Source organism: Tachyglossus aculeatus, chromosome X1, assembly GCF_015852505.1.
Source record: "Tachyglossus aculeatus isolate mTacAcu1 chromosome X1, mTacAcu1.pri, whole genome shotgun sequence".
Classification (NCBI taxonomy): Eukaryota; Metazoa; Chordata; class Mammalia; order Monotremata; family Tachyglossidae; genus Tachyglossus; species Tachyglossus aculeatus.
This window is the reverse complement of record NC_052101.1, coordinates 122,598,727-122,616,961: the sequence shown is the minus strand read 5'-3', so window position 1 is coordinate 122,616,961 and position 18,235 is coordinate 122,598,727. Positions and strand designations below refer to the sequence as shown.

The following is an 18,235-nucleotide window of genomic DNA, read 5'->3' as shown; positions in this document are numbered from 1 at the left end:
CATGGGTGTCAATAAGGGAGGAGAAATAGTTTTGTCTGGCAGAAGAAAGGGCTGAGTTAAGGCAGGAAAGGATAAACTTGAAGTGAACGAGGTTGGCATGGTGTTTAGACTTTCGCCAGCAGCGTTCGGCAGCTCAAGCATAAGAGCGAAGGAGGCAGACAGTGGCAGTGATCCAGGGCTGTGGGTTAGTGGTGCGAGAGCGGCTTGCTTTACTGTCTGGCTGAGCAGCTATAGTGGCGATAGAAGGGAAGAGGAGGGCATACTGATATTGCAAGGTAACTGGGAGGCCTAGGCAACTGGGAGCAAGACAATCACTCCCATACCTGTTCTCCGTCCTGCCTCGGTTGGTTCCTTAGTTAGCTATGGTGTTTATTAAGCGTTTACTGGGTGCTAAGCGCGGGGATAAATACGGAATAATCAGATTTGATTCGGCACCACACGATCTAAGTGGGGAAAGCCAGACATAGAGAAGAATAACAATGAATTATAAACAACGGTAAAAATCACGAATTGAACAGTCCACGATAAGGTTACAGATCATAGTTAAAGCGGTCAGGTCGGAGCACGGCTCTCCGCTTCAGACAACGGTTCTTCGTTACGAAGCGCTGCGTCCTCCGCAACGTTCAAGGAGGGGGCCGCTCTCGCGGTGGTCGGGTTTAGGGGGGCGGCACTGGACGCCCACCCCACCCGCGGATCGCAGTCCCGGGAGCCTGGAGATTCAGGGCCACGTGTGGTGTAAGCTTCTGCCCGCCTCCCGCTCCTGGAGGAAGCGCGCTGTCTCCTTGACTTACGGAAATCACCCGCCCCAAACGGAGTAAAACAAAAATCTCTGAACGCCCCCCCTTCAGGTAGATGGAGCCCCCCGCGTTTAATATCGTTCTGCACCCCAAGTCCCACCCACTGGAAATTTGCTTCAGTGTCTTCTCGAGAGGTTCACACACACACACACACACACACACACACACACACACACACACGCACACATGCACACACGCACACACACACACTCTCTCTCTCCCCCCCCTCCCTCTCCCCCCCCTCTCCCTCCCTCCTCCTCCCTCTCCTTCTCCCCCACCTTCCTTGCCAGTCACCCCACCAGCTGTGCAACAGCTGCCTACTGCAGTGAACAAGACAGCTCCAGAGGCATGCATGCATTCATTCATTCAATTCATTCATTCATTCAATCGTATTTATTGAGCGCTTACTCATCATCATCATCAGTCGTATTTATTGAGCGCTTACTGCGTGCAGAGCACTATACTAAGCGCTAGGGGAGCACTGTACTAGGCGCTTATAATGGTGGTGTCTGCTAAGCGCTTATTATGTATATATGTATTATGTATACCTGTATATATGTGTATATGTTTGTACATATTTACTACTCTATTTTACTTGTACATATTTATTCTATTTATTTTATTTTGTTAATATGTTTTGTTTTGTTGTCTGTCTCCCCCTTCTAGACTGTGAACCTGCTGTTGGGTAGGGACCGTCTCTCTATGTTGCCAACTTGTACTTCCCAAGCGCTTAGTCCAGTGCTTTGCACACAGTAAGCGCTCAATAAATACGATTGAATGAATGAATGAATAGAGACGGTCCCTACCCAACAACGGGCTCACAGTCTAGAAGGGGGAGACAAACAAAACAAAACATATTAACAAAATAAAATAAATAGAATAGTAACTATGTACAAGTAAAATAATCAGAGTAATAAATCTGTACGAACATATATACAGGTGCTGTGGGGAGAGGAAGGAGGTAGGGCAGGGAGGCGATAGGGAGGGGGAGGGGAAGGAGGGGGCTCAGTCTGGGAAGGCCTCCTGGAGGAGGTGAGCTCTCAGTAGGGCTTTGAAGGGAGGAAGAGAGCTAGCTTGGCAGATGTGTGGAGGGAGGGCATTCCAGGCCAGGGGGAGGACGTGGGCTGGGGGTCGACGGCGGGACAGGCGAGAACGAGGCACAGTGAGGAGGTTAGCGGCAGAGGAACGGAGGGTGCAGGCTGGGCTGTAGAAGGAAAGAAGGGAAGTGAGGTAGGAGGGGGCGAGGTGATGTCTCCATCACCTTGAAGCCTTGAAGCCGAGAGTGAGGAGTTTTTGCCTGATGCGTAGAGATGCAGCGTGGCTCAGTGGAAAGAGCCCGGGCTTGGGAGTCAGAGGTCGTGGGTTCTAATTCCGACTCCACCACTTGTCTGCTGTGTGACTGTGGGCAAATCACTTCACTTCTCTGAGCCTCAGTTCCCTCATCTGTAAAATGGGGATTAAGACTGTGAGCCCCACGTGGGACAGCCTGATGATCTTGTATCCCCCCCAGTGCTTAGAACAGTGCTTCGCACATAGTAAGTGCTTAACAAATACCATCATTATTATTAGTAGTAGTAGTATTGACTGAGCACTTACTGTGTGCAGAGCACTGTACTAAGCGCTTGGAAGAATACAATACAGCAATAAAAAAAGACAATCCCTGCCCAGAACCAGCTCACAGTCCAAATCGGGGGAGACAGGCATCAGTACAAGTAAACAGACATCAATATAAATAAAATACAGATCTCCCGGCTTCTAGATTGTAAACCCAGTGTGGGCAGGGATTATCTCTCTGTATTGCTGAATTGTACTTTCCAAGCACTTAATACCGTGCTCTTCCTACAGTAAGCGCTCAATAAATATGATTGAATGAATCAATGGAAGTGCTGTGGGGCAGGGAAGGGGGAAAGAACAAAGGGATCGAGTCAGGGTGAAGTGGAAGGGAGTGGGAGATGAGGAAAAGTGGGGCTTAGTCTGGGAAGGCCTCTTGGAAGAGATGTGCCTTCAGTTAGGCTTTGAAGGGTGGGAGAGTAATTGTCTGGTGGATTTGAGGAGGGAGGGTATTTCAGGCCAGAGGCAGGAGGTGGGCCAGGGGTCCCGCACTGAGACAGGTGAGATAGAGGTACAGTGAGAAGGTCAGCACCAGAGGAGCGAAGTGTGCGGACTGGGCTGAAGAAGGAGAGTAGCTAGGTAAGGTAGGAGGGGGCGAGGTGACGGAGTGCTTTAAAGCCAAGGATGAGGAGTTTTTGTTTCATATGGAGGTGGTATGCCCTGACCGTTTCTGTAGAAAGATGGCATTTGTTGAGTGCTTACTATGTGTGAAGCACTGTTCTAAGCCCTGGGGGAGATACAAGGTAATTAGGTTGTCCCCCGTGGGGCTCACAGTCTTAATCCCCCTTTTACAGATGAGGTAACTGAGGTCCAGAGAAGTTAAGTGACTTGTCCAAGGTCACACAGCTGACTTTAGAACCCACAACCTCTGACTCCCAAGCCCGGGCTCTTTCCACTGAGCCACGCTGCATCTCTACGCATCAGGCAAAAACTCCTCACTCAGACCTTCCCAGACTGAGCCCCCTCCTTCCTCTCCCCCTCCTCCCCCATCCATCCCCCCGCCTTACCTCCTTCCCCTCCCCACAGCACCTGTATATATGTTTGTATGTATTTATTACTCTATTTATTTATATTTGTACATATTTATTCTATTTATTTTATTTTGTTAATATGTTTTGTTTTGTTCTCTGTCTCCCCCTTCTAGACTGTGAGCCCACTGTTGGGTAGGGACCATCTCTATATGTTGCCAACTTGTACTTCCCAAGCGCTTAGTACAGTGCTCTGCACACAGTAAGCGCTCAATAAATATGATTGAATGAATGAATGACAAGTGGTGAAGCTGGGATTAGAACCCATGACCTCTAACTCCCAAGCCCGGGCTCTTTCCACTGAGCCACGCTGCTTCTCCGGGCAGTGGAGTGAAGAATAGACTGGAGTGGGGAGAGGCAGGAGGTTGGGAGGTCAGAAAGGAGGCTGATACCGCAGCCCTTTCAGCAGGCCAACAACTGCCGTCCACCGGGCGAGCAGGAGCGAGGTCGCATCACATAGTAGATAGCCACGGGCCTGGGAGTCAGAGGGTCATGGGTCAAGGCCCTACTGAGAGCTCACCTCCTCCAGGAGGCCTTCCCAGACTGAGCCCCTTCCTTCCTCTCCCCCTTGTCCCCCCTCCATCCCCCCATCTTACCTCCTTCCCTTCCCCACAGCACCTGTATATATGTATATATGTTTGTACATATTTATTACTCTATTTATTTATTTATTTATTTATTTTACTTGTACATATCTATTCTATTTATTTTATTTTGTTAGTATGTTTGGTTTTTTTTTTTCCCTGTCTCCCCTTTTTAGACTGTGAGCCCAATGTTGGGTAGGGACTGTCTCTATATGTTGCCAATTTATACTTCCCAAGCGCTTAGTACAGTGCTCTGCACATAGTAAGCGCTCAATAAATATGATTGATTGATTGATTGATAGTCCCAGCTCTACCACTGGTCTACTGTGTGACCTTGGGCATGTCACTTCACCTCTCTGTGCCTCAGTTACCTCATCGTAAAATGGGGATTGAGACTGTGAGTCCCACGTGGGACAGGGACTTTGTCCAAACCGATTATCTTGTATCCAGCCCATCGCTTAGTACAGCGCCTGACACATAGTAACTGCTTTACAAATAATAACTATTATTATCATTATCGCTCAATCCTGAAGCAGGGACTACAAGTCCCAGCAGCCCTTGCGCCCAGGCGACGGACAGGAACCTCAGCTCCCAGAAGCGCTTGCGGCCGCGTCTTCCTCGCGCGCGTTTGGGCCGGCGGCGAGACCAGACGGGAGTTGGACTTGCTCGAGTGTCGGTGTTGGCTGTTGGGTTGCCGACATGGGCTTTCTGGTGGGGATCTTGGGACGCCTTTTGGGCCCGGTGGGTTCACGGGCGGTACTCCTCGGAGGCAGGTAACTGCTGGTGACCTTTCCTGGGGAAACAGGAAGGGAACGGGAGGCGGAAAGAGAAGGGAGGGGGAGACTCAATCCATGGTATTTTAGTGAGCGCAGAGCACTGTTCTAAGCACTTGGGAGAGAGAGGCTCCTTGTCTCAGTGGAAAGATCCCGGGCTTGAGAGTCAGGCGACCCAGGTTCTAATCCCGGCTCTACCACATGGCTGCTGTATGTCATTCATTCATCCAGTCGTATTTATTGAGCGCTTACTGTGTGCACAGCACTGTACTAAGCGCTTGGGAAGTACAAGTCGGCAACAAATAGAGACGGTCACTACCCAGCAACGGGCTCACAGTCATCATCATCATCAATCGTATTTATTGAGCGCTTACTATGTGCAGAGCACTGTACTAAGCGCTTGGGAAGTACAAATTGGCAACATATAGAGACAGTCCCTACCCAACAGTGGGCTCACAGTCTAAAAGGGGGAGACAGAGAACAAAACCAAACATACTAACAAAATAAAATAAATAGAATAGGTATGTACAAATTAAGTAAATAGATAAATAGAGTAATAAATATGTACAAACATATATACATATATACAGGTGCTGTGGGGAAGGGAAGGAGGTAAGATGGGGGGATGGAGAGGGGGACGAGGGGGAGAGGAAGGAAGGGGCTCAGTCTGGGAAGGCCTCCTGGAGGAGGTGAGCTCTCAGCAGGGCCTTGAAGGGAGGAAGAGAGCAAGGAAGGGAGGGGAGTCTAGATGGGCCTCATAGTCTCGTCCTTGGGCAAGTCATTTCTCTATGTCTTAGTTTCCTCCTCGGTAAAATGGGAATTCAGTAATAATAATAATGATATTTGTTAAGCACTTACTATGTGCAAAGCACTGTTCTAAGCGCTGGGGAGGAGTTCTCTCCTTAAACCCCATGTGAAGGACTACCCGACCCCAGCGTTTATTACAGTGCCTTAGGAGCAGCGATGCCCTGCTGCAAAATGTTGCTGAACTGTTAACTATATGAATTGATCCGGTTTACACCTTGTTTCGCAAAGCATTTCCCAAGTTTGCAGTATAATTCATTCACTATAATTCATTTATTGCGTGTCTACTGTACTAAGCCCTGGAGAAGAGTACTGTGGAGGACAAAGACAGAGCCCCTGGCCCATGATATAGGAAGAGGGCGAGATGTGGCAACAGCCTCGCAAGGACTAATTGAAATGATGAAAATGAACAAGGAAGAAGAAAACCAGGAGAGCAATAAAATCACTGAGTGCTGCAGCACGTGTTGGCTAAAGACAGGGTGTGATAAGTGAACTGCTGGTGACTATGGTACTTGTTAAGCCCTTACTATGTGCCAAGTACTGTTCTAAATGCTGGGGTAGATACAAGTTGATCACGTTGGACACATTCCATGTCCCACATGGGGCTCATAGTTTCAGTCCCCATTGTACAGATGATGTAACCGAGGCACAGAGAAGCTAAGTGACCTGCCTAAGGTCACACAGCAGACAAGTGGCAGAGCTGGCATTAGAACCCATGGTCTCTAGACTGAGCTCGTTGTGGGCAGGGATTCATTCATTCATTCAGTCGTATTTATTGAGCACTTACTGTGTGTAGAGCACTGTACTAAGCACTTGAAAAGTACAGTTCGGCAACAGAGACAATCCCTACCCAACAATGGGCTCATAATCTAGAAGGGGGAGACGGACAACAAAACAAAACAAGTAGACAGGTGTCAATAGCATCAAAATAGATAAATAGAATTATAGCTATATACACATCATTAATAAAATAGAGTAATAAATATGTATAAATATACACAAGTGCTGTGGGGAGGGGAAGGAGGTAGGGCAGAGGGAGGGAGTGGGGGCAATGGGGAGGGGAGGAGGAGCAGAGGAAAAGGGGAGCTCAGTCTGGGAAGGCCTCCTGGAGCAGGTGAGGCCCCTCTGTATTGTACTTTCCCAAGTGCTTAGTACAGAGCTCTGCACACAGTAAGTGCTTAATAAATACGATTGAATAACCTTCTGACTCCCAGGCAGGAGCTCTATCCACTACATTATACTGCTTCTCTGGGATTTGTAGTCCTTTTTTCCGGATGAGCCGCAACCTTGCCCCACTGGCGAGATGAAGGATCGTGGCTCCCCACTTGATGGATCCTCCTTATGGTGGTGGTTCCCCCATTTTGCCTTTGTCTCGGCTCCCCACTCCCCCATAGCCACGTCAGAATGGGACCAGAGAAATATCAGGTGGGGCTCCATGTAGATGCACTCAGTGCTGTCCACCACAGACCAGTGTCCTAGGGAGGATGTTGGGGGTGTGGAATGGGGACTGGGAGAGAGGCAGAAGGGCTTGTGGGAATGGCCGGACCCTAGGAAGCATCTGCCTCTAGTAAAGTAATAATAGTAATTGTGGTATTTTTTTCAGCACTTACTATGTGCCCGACACTACTAAGCACTGGGGTGGATACAAGCAAATTGGGTTGGACACAGTCCTGGTCCCACTTGGGGCTCACAATTGTAGTCCACATTTTACTGGCGAGATAACTGAGGCACAGAGAAGTGAAGCTATTTGTCCAAGGTCACACGCAGCAGACAAGTGTCAGAGAGGGAATTAGAACCCAGGTCCTTCTGATTCCCAGGCCTGTGCTCGATCCACTAGGCTATACTGCTTCTATCTGTTTTGTTCTCCAGCCCTCCCTGCTGTGAAGAAAGGTGGTCTCTGACTGGTCGTCTTCATAGGGTACATGGGTGGGTGGGCAGTGGGCAAGGCAGGGGCAGGGAGAACAGAACTTCATCCAGAGCTGCATCCTCCCAGCCTCTACAACAGTGTTAGGAGGCCTGCTCCGAGCTGACCCACCGGGCTCTGGGGTCTGGGCTTATTAATCAGTACAGGGGCTCTGCTCAGTGACGATTTGACCTTTCCAGATCAATCGATCATCTTTATTGAGTACTTACTGTTTGCAGAGCACTATAATGGCTCTCTCTAGTGGCTGAAGTAGAACCTCGGCTTTATGTCCCATGGACCCACAGACCTGTCCCCTGGTTTCTGCTCACTTCTCTGAAAGGCTCCCAGAATCAAGGGGTATCAGGGTGCTGCTGGCCACAGGTATTTTACAGAGTTGAGGGGCGGGGGGCGGCCATCCTGTAAAGAAGAGCTGAATTTCACTTCAAGTTGATCTGTAAAAACAAATTCAACATCACCAGGCTCTTCTACGATTGAAATCATTATAATAATTGTAGTTGTTAAGCACTTATGTGCCAAGCACTGTACTAAGCACTGGGTATGTACAGAAAATCAAGTTGGGCACAGTTCCTATCAGTCAGTCATATTTATTGAACATATAGTAAGCACTCAACAAATACCATTGATTGATTGCAAAGCCCTGTCCTAAGCACTTGTTCTGTTTGTCCTGACAGTTTTAACTCCTGTCTACATGTTTTGTTGTCTGTTCCTCCCTTCTAGACTGTGAGCCCGTTGTTGGGTAGGGACCATCTCTATATGTTGCCGACTTGTACTTCCCAAGCACTTAGTGCAGTGCTCTGCACACAGTAAGCGCTCAATAAATAGGATTGAATGAATGACTGAATACAACAGAGTTGGTAGACACATTCCATGGCCACAAGGAGCTTGCAGTCTAGGGGGTGAGACAGACATTAAAATACATTACGGGTATGTACATAAGTAGGGTGGAGTGAATAAAGGGTACAGATCCAAGTGGGAGGATAATGCAGAAAGGAGAGGAAGTAGGGGAAATGAGAGCTTAGTCTGGGAAAGTCTCTTGGAGGAGGTGTGATTTTAATAAGGTTTTGAAGGTGGGGAGAGTGGTGGTCTGTCGGATGAGAAGCAGTGTGGATAGAGCCCGGGCCTGAGAGTCAGAAGGACCTGGGCTTTAATCCCTGCTCTGCCACTTGTCTGCTCTGTGACCTTGGGCAAGTCACTTCATTTCTGTGCCTCAGTTACCTCATCTGTAAAATGGGGATTAAGATTGTGAGCCCTATGTGGAACAGGGATTGTGTCCAACCTGATTACCTTGTATCCACCCCAGTGCTTAGTACAGTGCCTGGCACATAGCGCTTAACAAATGCCATGAAAAAAAAGGAGGTGTGGGGGAGTTCCAGACCAGGGGAGCATGTGGACAAGGGGTCGGCTGCGAGATAGACGAGATCAAGGTACTGTGGGTATGTTGGCGTTAGAGGAATGAAATGAGTGTGCTGGGCATGAACAGTGTACTGTTTAGTTTGTCATTGAGGTCGGATTGACGCTGTTTTCTCTCCTCTCCCTCTCTCACTCTCTATCTCTAGATCTTTCCCACCCTCACCTGGAGCATTGGGTCCCCTTCAGCTCAGGACACTCTCCACCCTTTCCCGAGCCTTAGCACAGCCTCCAGGCATCCTCCAGCCTATCCCTGCCCCTGTGCCGCTGCCACCCTGGAGCCTGCAACAAGTCCGCTTTAAGGCCCGGGGGAATGAATACCAACCTAACAACCGCAAGCGCAAGAAGACCCACGGCTGGATCAAGCGTCTCAGCACACCTGCGGGCGTCAAGGTGATCCTCCGTCGCATGCTGAAAGGCCGGAAGTATCTGACCCACTGAGTGCCAATGTTCCACGCCGCGCGCCCTGGGCGAGCCCTCCAAACCCGCCAGGCAGCACCCAAGGGGTATCGGTTTCACCGCCGCTGATTCTCCTGGGGCACCACCAGAGATGTCCGAAGAGTTGAACTGGGACCTCTGGGGTTCCGTGGAGAGGACAGTTGCTGTTCCAACAGATGGGTGGGATGCTTTGTTCTGATGAAATCCAGTTCACTCATGATTCACTAGTAAAATCTGAAATCAGTAAGCTTCCAGTGGAAGTCTTCACAGTGGCCCGTCTCTTGTATTCAGTGTTGTGATAGCCATTCATTCATAGGTATTTATTGAGCAGCTCCTGTGTACTGTACTAAGTGCAGTGGGAGAATGCAGTAAAGGATAAATAAGGGTGGGTCCCTGACCTTTGGGGAGGTTGGGAGGCTGGTTTTGGGCTGGGGGGAGCAGAGGGCTGGAGAATAGATGAGAAAGACAAAATAATAACATTTGGCACACCATACATTCATTCATTCAATCGTATTTATTGAGCGCTTACTGTGTGCAGAGCACTGTACTAAGCGCTTGGGAAGAAAAGTTGGCAACATATAGAGACGGTCCCTACCCAACAACGGGCTCACAGTCTAGAAGGGGGAGACAGACAACAAAACAAAACATGTGGACAGGTGTCAAGTCATCAGAACAAATAGAATTAAAGCTAGTCAAAAGAAAGGTCCGGCACTTGTAGTCGAAAGAGCCATTTTCAGGTTCCTTCGCCCTTGGGGTCCAGTAGTGATGGCAACCAAAGCCTTCCCAACTTTCTAAATCTATGGAGACCTATCGCTGCCTCTGTGGTGTCTCCCCGCCCTGCTTTGACACCTCAGGTGGGGTGGTGGGGGGGGGGGTGTGTGTGTGTGTGTGTGTGTGTGTGTGTGTGTGTGTGTGTGTGTGTGTGTGTGTGTGTGTGTGTGTGTGTGTGTGTGTGTGTGTGTGTGTGTGTGTGTGTGTGTGTGTGTGTGTGTGTGTGTGTGTGTGTGTGTGTGTGTGTGTGTGTGGCAGAGGGAGGGTGGCAGAAGTGGCATGTGCCCCAGGTGACATGGCCTGGCAGTTTAATGGCATGGAAGGACTAAGGCCTGTGATTCTGCTGCTTCGGTCTCACCCTGCTCTGTTCCAACAAGGATGGGCCAAATTTCTGAAACCGTTTAGTAGCTCCATAGGAATCCCTATGGAGAAGGGTGTTGTATTCTTGATTCTCAAGTGAGAGTGGGGAAGGGGTGGGCCCCAAAAAGCTTTTAACCAGGATCATTGTGCTGCACCTTGTTGGCTGGGTTTCGGTTCAGCCCACGATTCGATCTGGGCTTCAAGGGTCTCCATCACCTCGCCCCCTCCTACCTCACCTCCCTTCTCTCCTTCTACAGCCCAGCCCGCACCCTCTGCTTCTCTGCCGCTAATCTCCTCACCATGCCTCATTCTCGCCTGTCCGGCCGTCGACCCCCGGCCCACGTCATCCCCCTGGCCTGGAATGCCTTCCCTATGCCCATCCGCCAAGCTAGCTCTCTTCCTCCCTTCAAGGCCCTACTGAGAGCTCACCTCCTCCAGGAGGCCTTCCCAGACTGAGCCCCCTCCTTCCTCTCCCCCTCGTCCCCTCTCCATCCCCCCCGTCTTACCTCCTTCCCTTCCCCACAGCACCTGTATATATGTACATATGTTTGTACATATTTATTACTCTATTTTACTTGTACATATCTATTCTATTTATTTTATTTTGTTAATATGTTTGGTTTTGTTCACTGTCTCCCCCTTCTAGACTGTGAGCCCACTGTTGGTTAGGGACTGTCTCTATATGTTGCCAACTTGTACTTCCCAAGCGCTTAGTACAGTGCTGTGCACACAGTAAGCGCTCAATAAATACGATTGATTGATCTGGGACCACAGCTTTAGAGTTCGATTCGAGATGTCCATCCCTGGAGACTTCTAGCCTCTGATCTCCAGTCAGTCCCCTGAAAAACTATTCCAACCCCTTCTGCTGAGGTGAACGGAGCACTTCAAGGCTCCGGTGGGAGCCCTGGACATGCGTGTGCTTGCCTCTACATATCTCTGTTTCCCCAACATGGCGGCCGAGAATGCTCTGGTGATCAAGTCTCCTGTGGTCTGCCACGCTCGTGCCACTGGAGTCAAACAGTTACTGAGCCAACAGCTGGCCTCTTGCTATTCCACCAACCAGGTTCCTAACTGACTAAGGGTAGTTCATTTGCCCATTTGTAAAAAGTGGCCTGGGTTCACCTAATCTGCTGGGGAAATGCTACTCGTTGGCCTGAGACCCCTGGATGAAAGGCTTGAATGAGGAGGAGCTCAGAGGATTTCAGTCATTTATTAATATTATTATTATCCTTATTATTTTAATGGTTTTTAATCATTCATTCATTCAGTTGTATTTATTGAGCACTTACTGTGTGCAGAGCACTGTACTCAGCACTTGGGAGAGTACACTAGAACAATAAACAGACACATCCCCTGACCACAGTGAACTTATAGTCTACAGGGGGAGACAGACATTAAAGAAATGTACCTAAGTGCTATGGGACAGGGAGTGGGGATGAATAAGGGAGCAATTCAGGGCAACACAGAAAGGAGTGGGAGGAGAGGAAAGGAAGGCTTAGTCAGGGAAGGCCTCTTGGAGGAGATGTGCCTTCAATAAGGCTTTGAAGAGGGGCAAAATAATTGTCAGATATGGAAAGCCTAATGGATACAGCTCGGGACTGGGAGTCAGAAGGACCTGGGTTCATTCATTCATTCATTCAATTGCATTTATTGAGCGCTTACTGTGTGCAGAGCACTGTACTAAGTGCTTGGGAAGTACAAGTTCATTCATTCAATCGTATTTATTGAGCGCTTACTGTGTGCAGAGCACTGTACTAAGCGCTTGGGAAGTACAAGTTGGCAACATATAGAGACGGTCCCTACCCAACAGTGGGCTCACAGTCTAGAAGGGGGAGACAGCGAACAAAACAAAACATATTAACAAAATAAAGTAAATAGAATAGTAAATATGTACAAATAAAATAAATAAATAGAGTAATAAATATGTACAAACATATATACAGGTGCTGTGGGGAGGGGAAGGAGGTTAGTCGGGGGGGATGGGGAGGGGGAGAGGAAGGAGGAGGCTCAGTCTGGGTGCCCCCTCCCAGACTTGTTGTGGGCAGGAGATGTGTCTGTTGATTATTGTTTCCCAAGCGCTTAGGACAGATGAGGTTCAATATTTCAATATTTTATCTGTAGGCTTGCCTCACTAACCAGCTACAGGCAGAACTGGAGAACCCAGGCCTCCTGGATTCCCAGAGCAGTGCTATTTCAAATGCACCAACAGCTTCCTCATTAATTTATTCAATCATATTTATTGAGTGCTTACTGTGTGCAGAGCACTGTACTAAGTGCTTGGGAGATTACAGCATGGTGTCAGAATCAATCAATCAATCGTATTTATTGAGCGCTTACTGTGTGCAGAGCACTGTACTAAGCGCTGGGGAAGTACAAGCTGGCAACATATAGAGACAGTCCCTACCCAGCAGTGGGCTCACAGTCTAGAAGGGGGAGACAGAGAACAAAACCAAACATACTAACAAATAGAATAGATATGTACAAGTAAAATAAATAGAGTAATAAATATGTACAAACATATATACATATATACAGGTGCTGTGGGGAAGGGAAGGAGGTAAGATGCGGGGGATGGAGAGGGGGACGAGGGGGAGAGGAAGGAAGGGGCTCAGTCTGGGAAGGCCTCCTGGAGGAGGTGAGCTCTCAGTAGGGCCTTGAAGGGAGGAAGAGAGCTAGCTTGGCAGATGGGCAGAGGGAGGGCATTCCAGGCCAGGGGGAGGACGTGGGCCGGGGGTCGATGGTGGGACAGGAAGGCTGAGTAGGTGCGAATGAGGTTGTCGTTAATGTAACTTGGTGATAACAAGGGCCTTTTTCCCTGAGTGGGGGAGAGTCATTCAGGTCTGGATCGGGAAGGGGGGTTGGGAACATATAGAGATGGTCCCTACCCAACAGCGGGCTCACAGTCTAGAAGGGGGAGACAGACAACAAAACAACACATATTAACAAAATAAAATAAATAGAATAAATATGTACAAGTAAAATAGAGTAATAAATATATACAAACATATATACATATCTATATCTGTGAAATGGGGATTGGCTGAGCCCCACGTGGGAAATGGACTGTGTCCTACTTGATTTGCTTATATCTACCCCAGCTCTTAATACGGGGCCTGGCACCTAATAAGCACTGAACAAATACAATTTAAAAAAATAAGTGACTTGCCTAAGGTCACACAGCAGACAAGTGGCAGAGCCAGGATTAGAACCCAAGTTCTGACTCCCAAGCCCATGCTCTATCCATTAGGCTACATTGCTAAGCGCTTAGTGTGTCCAGCTCTGTTCTAAGTGCTGGGATAGATTCAAGTTAACCAGGTCGGACCCAATCCCTGTCCCACATGGGGCTCACAGTCTAAAGAGGCAGTAGGAGTGAATCCCCATTTTACAGATGAGGAAACTGAGGCCCAGAGAAATTAAGAGACTTGCCCAGGGTCACACAGCAGACCAGTGGCAGAGCTGTGATTAGAACCCAGATCCTCTGACTTTCAGACCCATGCTCTTGGAATCCTATCTTATCCCTCATTTTACTGATAACTGAGGCCCAGAGTGGTGAAGTGACTTGCCTCAGGAGTGAGTGGCAGGCCTGGGACTTCTCGAGGAGTGGGAAAACATGGACTGAACATTTTTTAGAAAAATGATCCAGGCAGCAGGCCTATGACTTCTCGAGGAGTGGGAAAACATGGACTGAACATTTTTTAGAAAAATGATCCAGGCAGCAGAGTGAAGTATGGACTGGAGTAGGGAGAGACAGGAGGCAGGGAGGTCAGTAAGGAGTCTGCAGTAGTCAACGTGGGAAATGATGAGTGCTTGGATTGGAGTAGAAGCAGTTTAGATGGAGAGGAAAGGGTGGATTTTAGCCGTGTCGTGAAGGTTGAACCAACAGGATTTGGGGAGAGATTAAATATGTGGGTTGAATGAGAGATGAGTCAAGATAATGCCAAAGTTACAGGCTTGTGAGATAGTAAGGATAGTGGTGCTGTCTACAGAGATAGGTAGATTTGGGAATCATCCAACTTGTACTTCCCAAGCGCTTAGTACAGTGCTCTGCACACAGTAAGCGTTCAATAAATATGATTGATTGAATGAATGAATCCATGTAGAGATGGTAGTTGACGCTGGAGAGTCTATGAGTTCTCCAAGGGAGTGGGTATAGATGGAGAATAGAAGGGAACCCAGAACTGAGCCTTGAGGGACTCGCACAGAGGGTGGAAGGGAGAGGAGGAACCTATGAAAGAGATTAAGAAGGAGCAGACAGAGAGATGGGGGAGAAGCAGGCATGAACAGTGGCAGCGAAGCCAAGGTTAGATCACGTTTCCAGGAGAGGGGGTTGGACCACAGTGTTGAAGGCAGCTGAGAGGTTGAGGAGTATTAGGTTGGAGTAGAAGCCACTGGATTTGGCAAGAAGGAGATGGTCGGTGACCTTTGAGAGGGCAGTTTTGGTGGAGTGAAGGGGGTGGAAGTCAGATTGGAGGGGGTCAAGGAGAGAATTGGATCAGAGGTAGTGGAGGCAGCAGGTGTAGACAACTTGCTGAAGGTGTTGGAGGAAGCCTGGGATCAAGGGAGAGTCTTTTTCGGATAGAGAATTCATCTTGGAGCTTAGAACAGTACCTGGCACATAGCAAGCACTTAAATACTATGATGACAATGATCATGATTAGAGACCAGTGAGGAGGCTGATACAGTAGTCTAGCCGGGACCTGAGTAGACCTGGACCAGGGTGGGGACTGCTTGGATGGAGAGGACTGGAAGGTGTTGTGGAGGAAAACCTGACAGGATTTAGTAACAGACCGAAGTTCATTCTCAGTCTCTTTTGCAGGCTCCTCCTCCCCCTCCCATCTCCTTACTGTGGGGGTTCCCCACGGTTCAGTTCTCGGTCCCCTTCTGTTCTCGATCTACACTCACTCCCTTGGTGACCTCATTCGCTCCCACGGCTTCAACTATCATCTCTACACTGATGACACCCAAATCTACATCTCTGCCCCTGCTCTCTCCCCCTCCCTCCAGGCTCGCATCTCCTCCTGCCTTCAGGACATCTCCATCTGGATGTCTGCCCGCCACCTAAAACTCAACATGTCCAAGACTGAACTCCTTGTCTTCCCTCCCAAACCCTGCCCTCTCCCTGACTTTCCCATCTCTGTTGACGGCACTACCATCCTTCCCGTCTCACAAGCCCGCAACCTTGGTGTCATCCTCGACTCCGCTGTCTCATTCACCCCTCACATCCAAGCCATCACCCAAACCTGCCGGTCTCAGCTCCGCAGTTTGCCAAGATCCGCCCTTTCCTCTCCATCCAAACCGATACCCTGCTCGTTCAAGCTCTCATCCTATCCCGTCTGGACTACTGCATCAGCCTCCTCTCTGATCTCCCATCCTCGTGTCTCTCCCCACTTCAATCCATACTTCACGACGCTGCCCGGATTGTCTTTGTCCCAGAAACGCTCTGGGCATGTTACTCCCCTCCTCAAAAATCTCCAGTGGCTACCAATCAATCTGCGCATCAGGCAGAAACTCCTCATCCTCGGCTTCAAGGCTCTCCATCACCTCGCCCCCTCCTACCTCACCTCCCTTCTCTCCTTCTACAGCCAGCCCGCTCCCCTGCCACTAATCTCCTCACCGTGCCTCGTTCTCGCCTATCCCGCCGTCGACCCCCGGCCCACGTCATCCCCCTGGCCTGGAATGCCCTCCCTCCGCACATCCGCCAAGCTAGCTCTCTTCCTCCCTTCAAGGCCCTACTGAGAGCTCACCTCCTCCAGGAGGCCTTCTCAGACTGAGCCCCCTCCTTCCTCTCCCCCTCATCCCCCTCTCCATTCCCCCGTCTTACCTCCTTCCCTTCCCCACAGCACCTGTATATATGTATATATATTTGTACATATTTATTACTCTATTTATTTTACTTGTACATATCCTATTTATTTTATTTTGTTAATATGTTTTGTTTTGTTGTCTGTCTCCCCCTTCTAGACTGTGAGCCCACTGTTAGGGACTGTCTCTATATGTTGCCAACTTGTACTTCCCAAGCGCTTAGTACAGTGCTCTGCACACAGTAAGTGCTCAATAAATACAATTGATTGGTTGATTGATTGATAAATACCTAGGCTGTGACTTTGGAGACAGGAAGGATGATGTCAGTTGTGTTGAGGAGAAGGGGGTGGTCCACAGTGTCGAAGTTGTGTTGGATGAGTTAGAAGGAGGAGGGGAGATGATTCAGTTTTGGTCAGGTAGATTAGCCTGAAGTGTGAAAGGACTCGTTGGCTTTGCAACATTCGGACTACGAAATACGGTTTTTCATAGATGAGAAGCAGCACCATCTAGTGGGAAGAGCCTGAGCCTGGGCCTGGGAGTTGGAGGACCTGGGTTCTATTCCCGGCTCCATCACTTGTCTGCTGTGTGACCTTGGCAAGTCACTTCACTTCTCTTGTGTCTCAGTTACCTCCTCAGTAAAATGGGAGTTAAGACTGTGAGCCCCATGTGGGACATGGACTACGTCCAACCTCCTCCTCCAGGAGGCCTTCCCAGACTGAGCCCCTTCCTTCCTCTCCCCCTCGTCCCCCTCTCCATCCCCCCCATCTTACCTCCTTCCCTTCCCCACAGCACCTGTATATATGTTTGTACATATTTTTTACTCTATTTATTTATTTATTTTATTTGTACATATCTATTCTATTTATTTTATTTTGTTAGTATGTTTGGTTTTGTCCTCTGTCTCCCCCTTTTAGACTGTGAGCCCACTGTTGGGTAGGGACTGTCTCTATATGTTGCCAATTTGTACTTCCCAAGCGCTTAGTACAGTGCTCTGCACATAGTAAGCGCTCAATAAATACGATTGATGATGATGATGATGATGATCTTGTATCTACCCCAGCACTTAGTACAGTGCCTGGCACGTAGTAAGCGCTTAAAAATACCACTAACAACAACTACTCTCGGACTCAGAAGGCAATTTGTCACAGATGGCTTTCAGTGAGATTTATTTGCCAGCTAGTGGGCTTCATGGCTAGGAAGGAACCAGGCTTAGGACTACCCCCTCAGGTGGATCACTGGCCACAGGAAAAGAACGAGAGGCTGGTTTAGCCTCCCACTTTTATACATCTGCTGCCTCTGTAACGTATTAATAGTTCACTTTTTTTTAATGGCATTCATTCATTCATTCATTCAATCGTATTTATTGAGCGCTTACTGTGTGCAGAGCACTGTACTAAGTGATTGGGAAGTACAAGTTGGCAACATATAGAGACGGTCCCTACCCAACAGTGGGCTCACAGTCTAGAAGGGGGAGACAGACAACAAAACAAAACATGTGGACAGGTGTCAAGTCGTCAGAATAAATAGAAGTAAAGCTAGATGCACATCATTAACAAAATAAATAGAATAGTAAATATGTACAAGTAAAATAATTAGAGTGATAAATCTGTACAGACATATATACAGGTGCTGTGGGGAGGGGAAGGAGGTAGGGTGGGGGGGGCGATGGGGAGGGGGAGGGGAAGGAGGGTGCTCAGTCTGGGAAGGCCTCCTGGAGGAGGTGAGCTCTCAGTAGGGCTTTGAAGGGAGAAAGAGAGCTAGCTTGGTGGATGTGTGGAGGGAGGGCATTCCAGGCCAGGGGGAGGACGTGGGCCGGGGGTCGACAGCGGGACAGGCAAGAACGAGGCACAGTGAGGTTAGTGGCAGAGGAGCAGAGGGTGCGGGCTGGGTTGTAGAAGGAAAGAAGGGAGGTGAGGTAGGAGGGGGTGAGGTGATG

At 48.9% G+C, this 18,235-nt stretch overlaps 1 protein-coding gene across 1 annotated transcript; it reads left to right on the top strand.

Annotated features, from left to right (window-relative positions):
- The first annotated feature begins 4,649 nt into the window (after window positions 1-4,649).
- Window positions 4,650-9,638, top strand: MRPL34 (mitochondrial ribosomal protein L34). Its single transcript, XM_038740004.1, has 2 exons — window positions 4,650-4,793; window positions 9,078-9,638. Exons 1-2 carry the CDS (start codon window positions 4,720-4,722, stop codon window positions 9,367-9,369), a joined length of 366 nt encoding a protein of 121 aa, XP_038595932.1. The 5' UTR covers window positions 4,650-4,719; the 3' UTR covers window positions 9,370-9,638.
- Window positions 9,639-18,235: the final 8,597 nt, after the last annotated feature.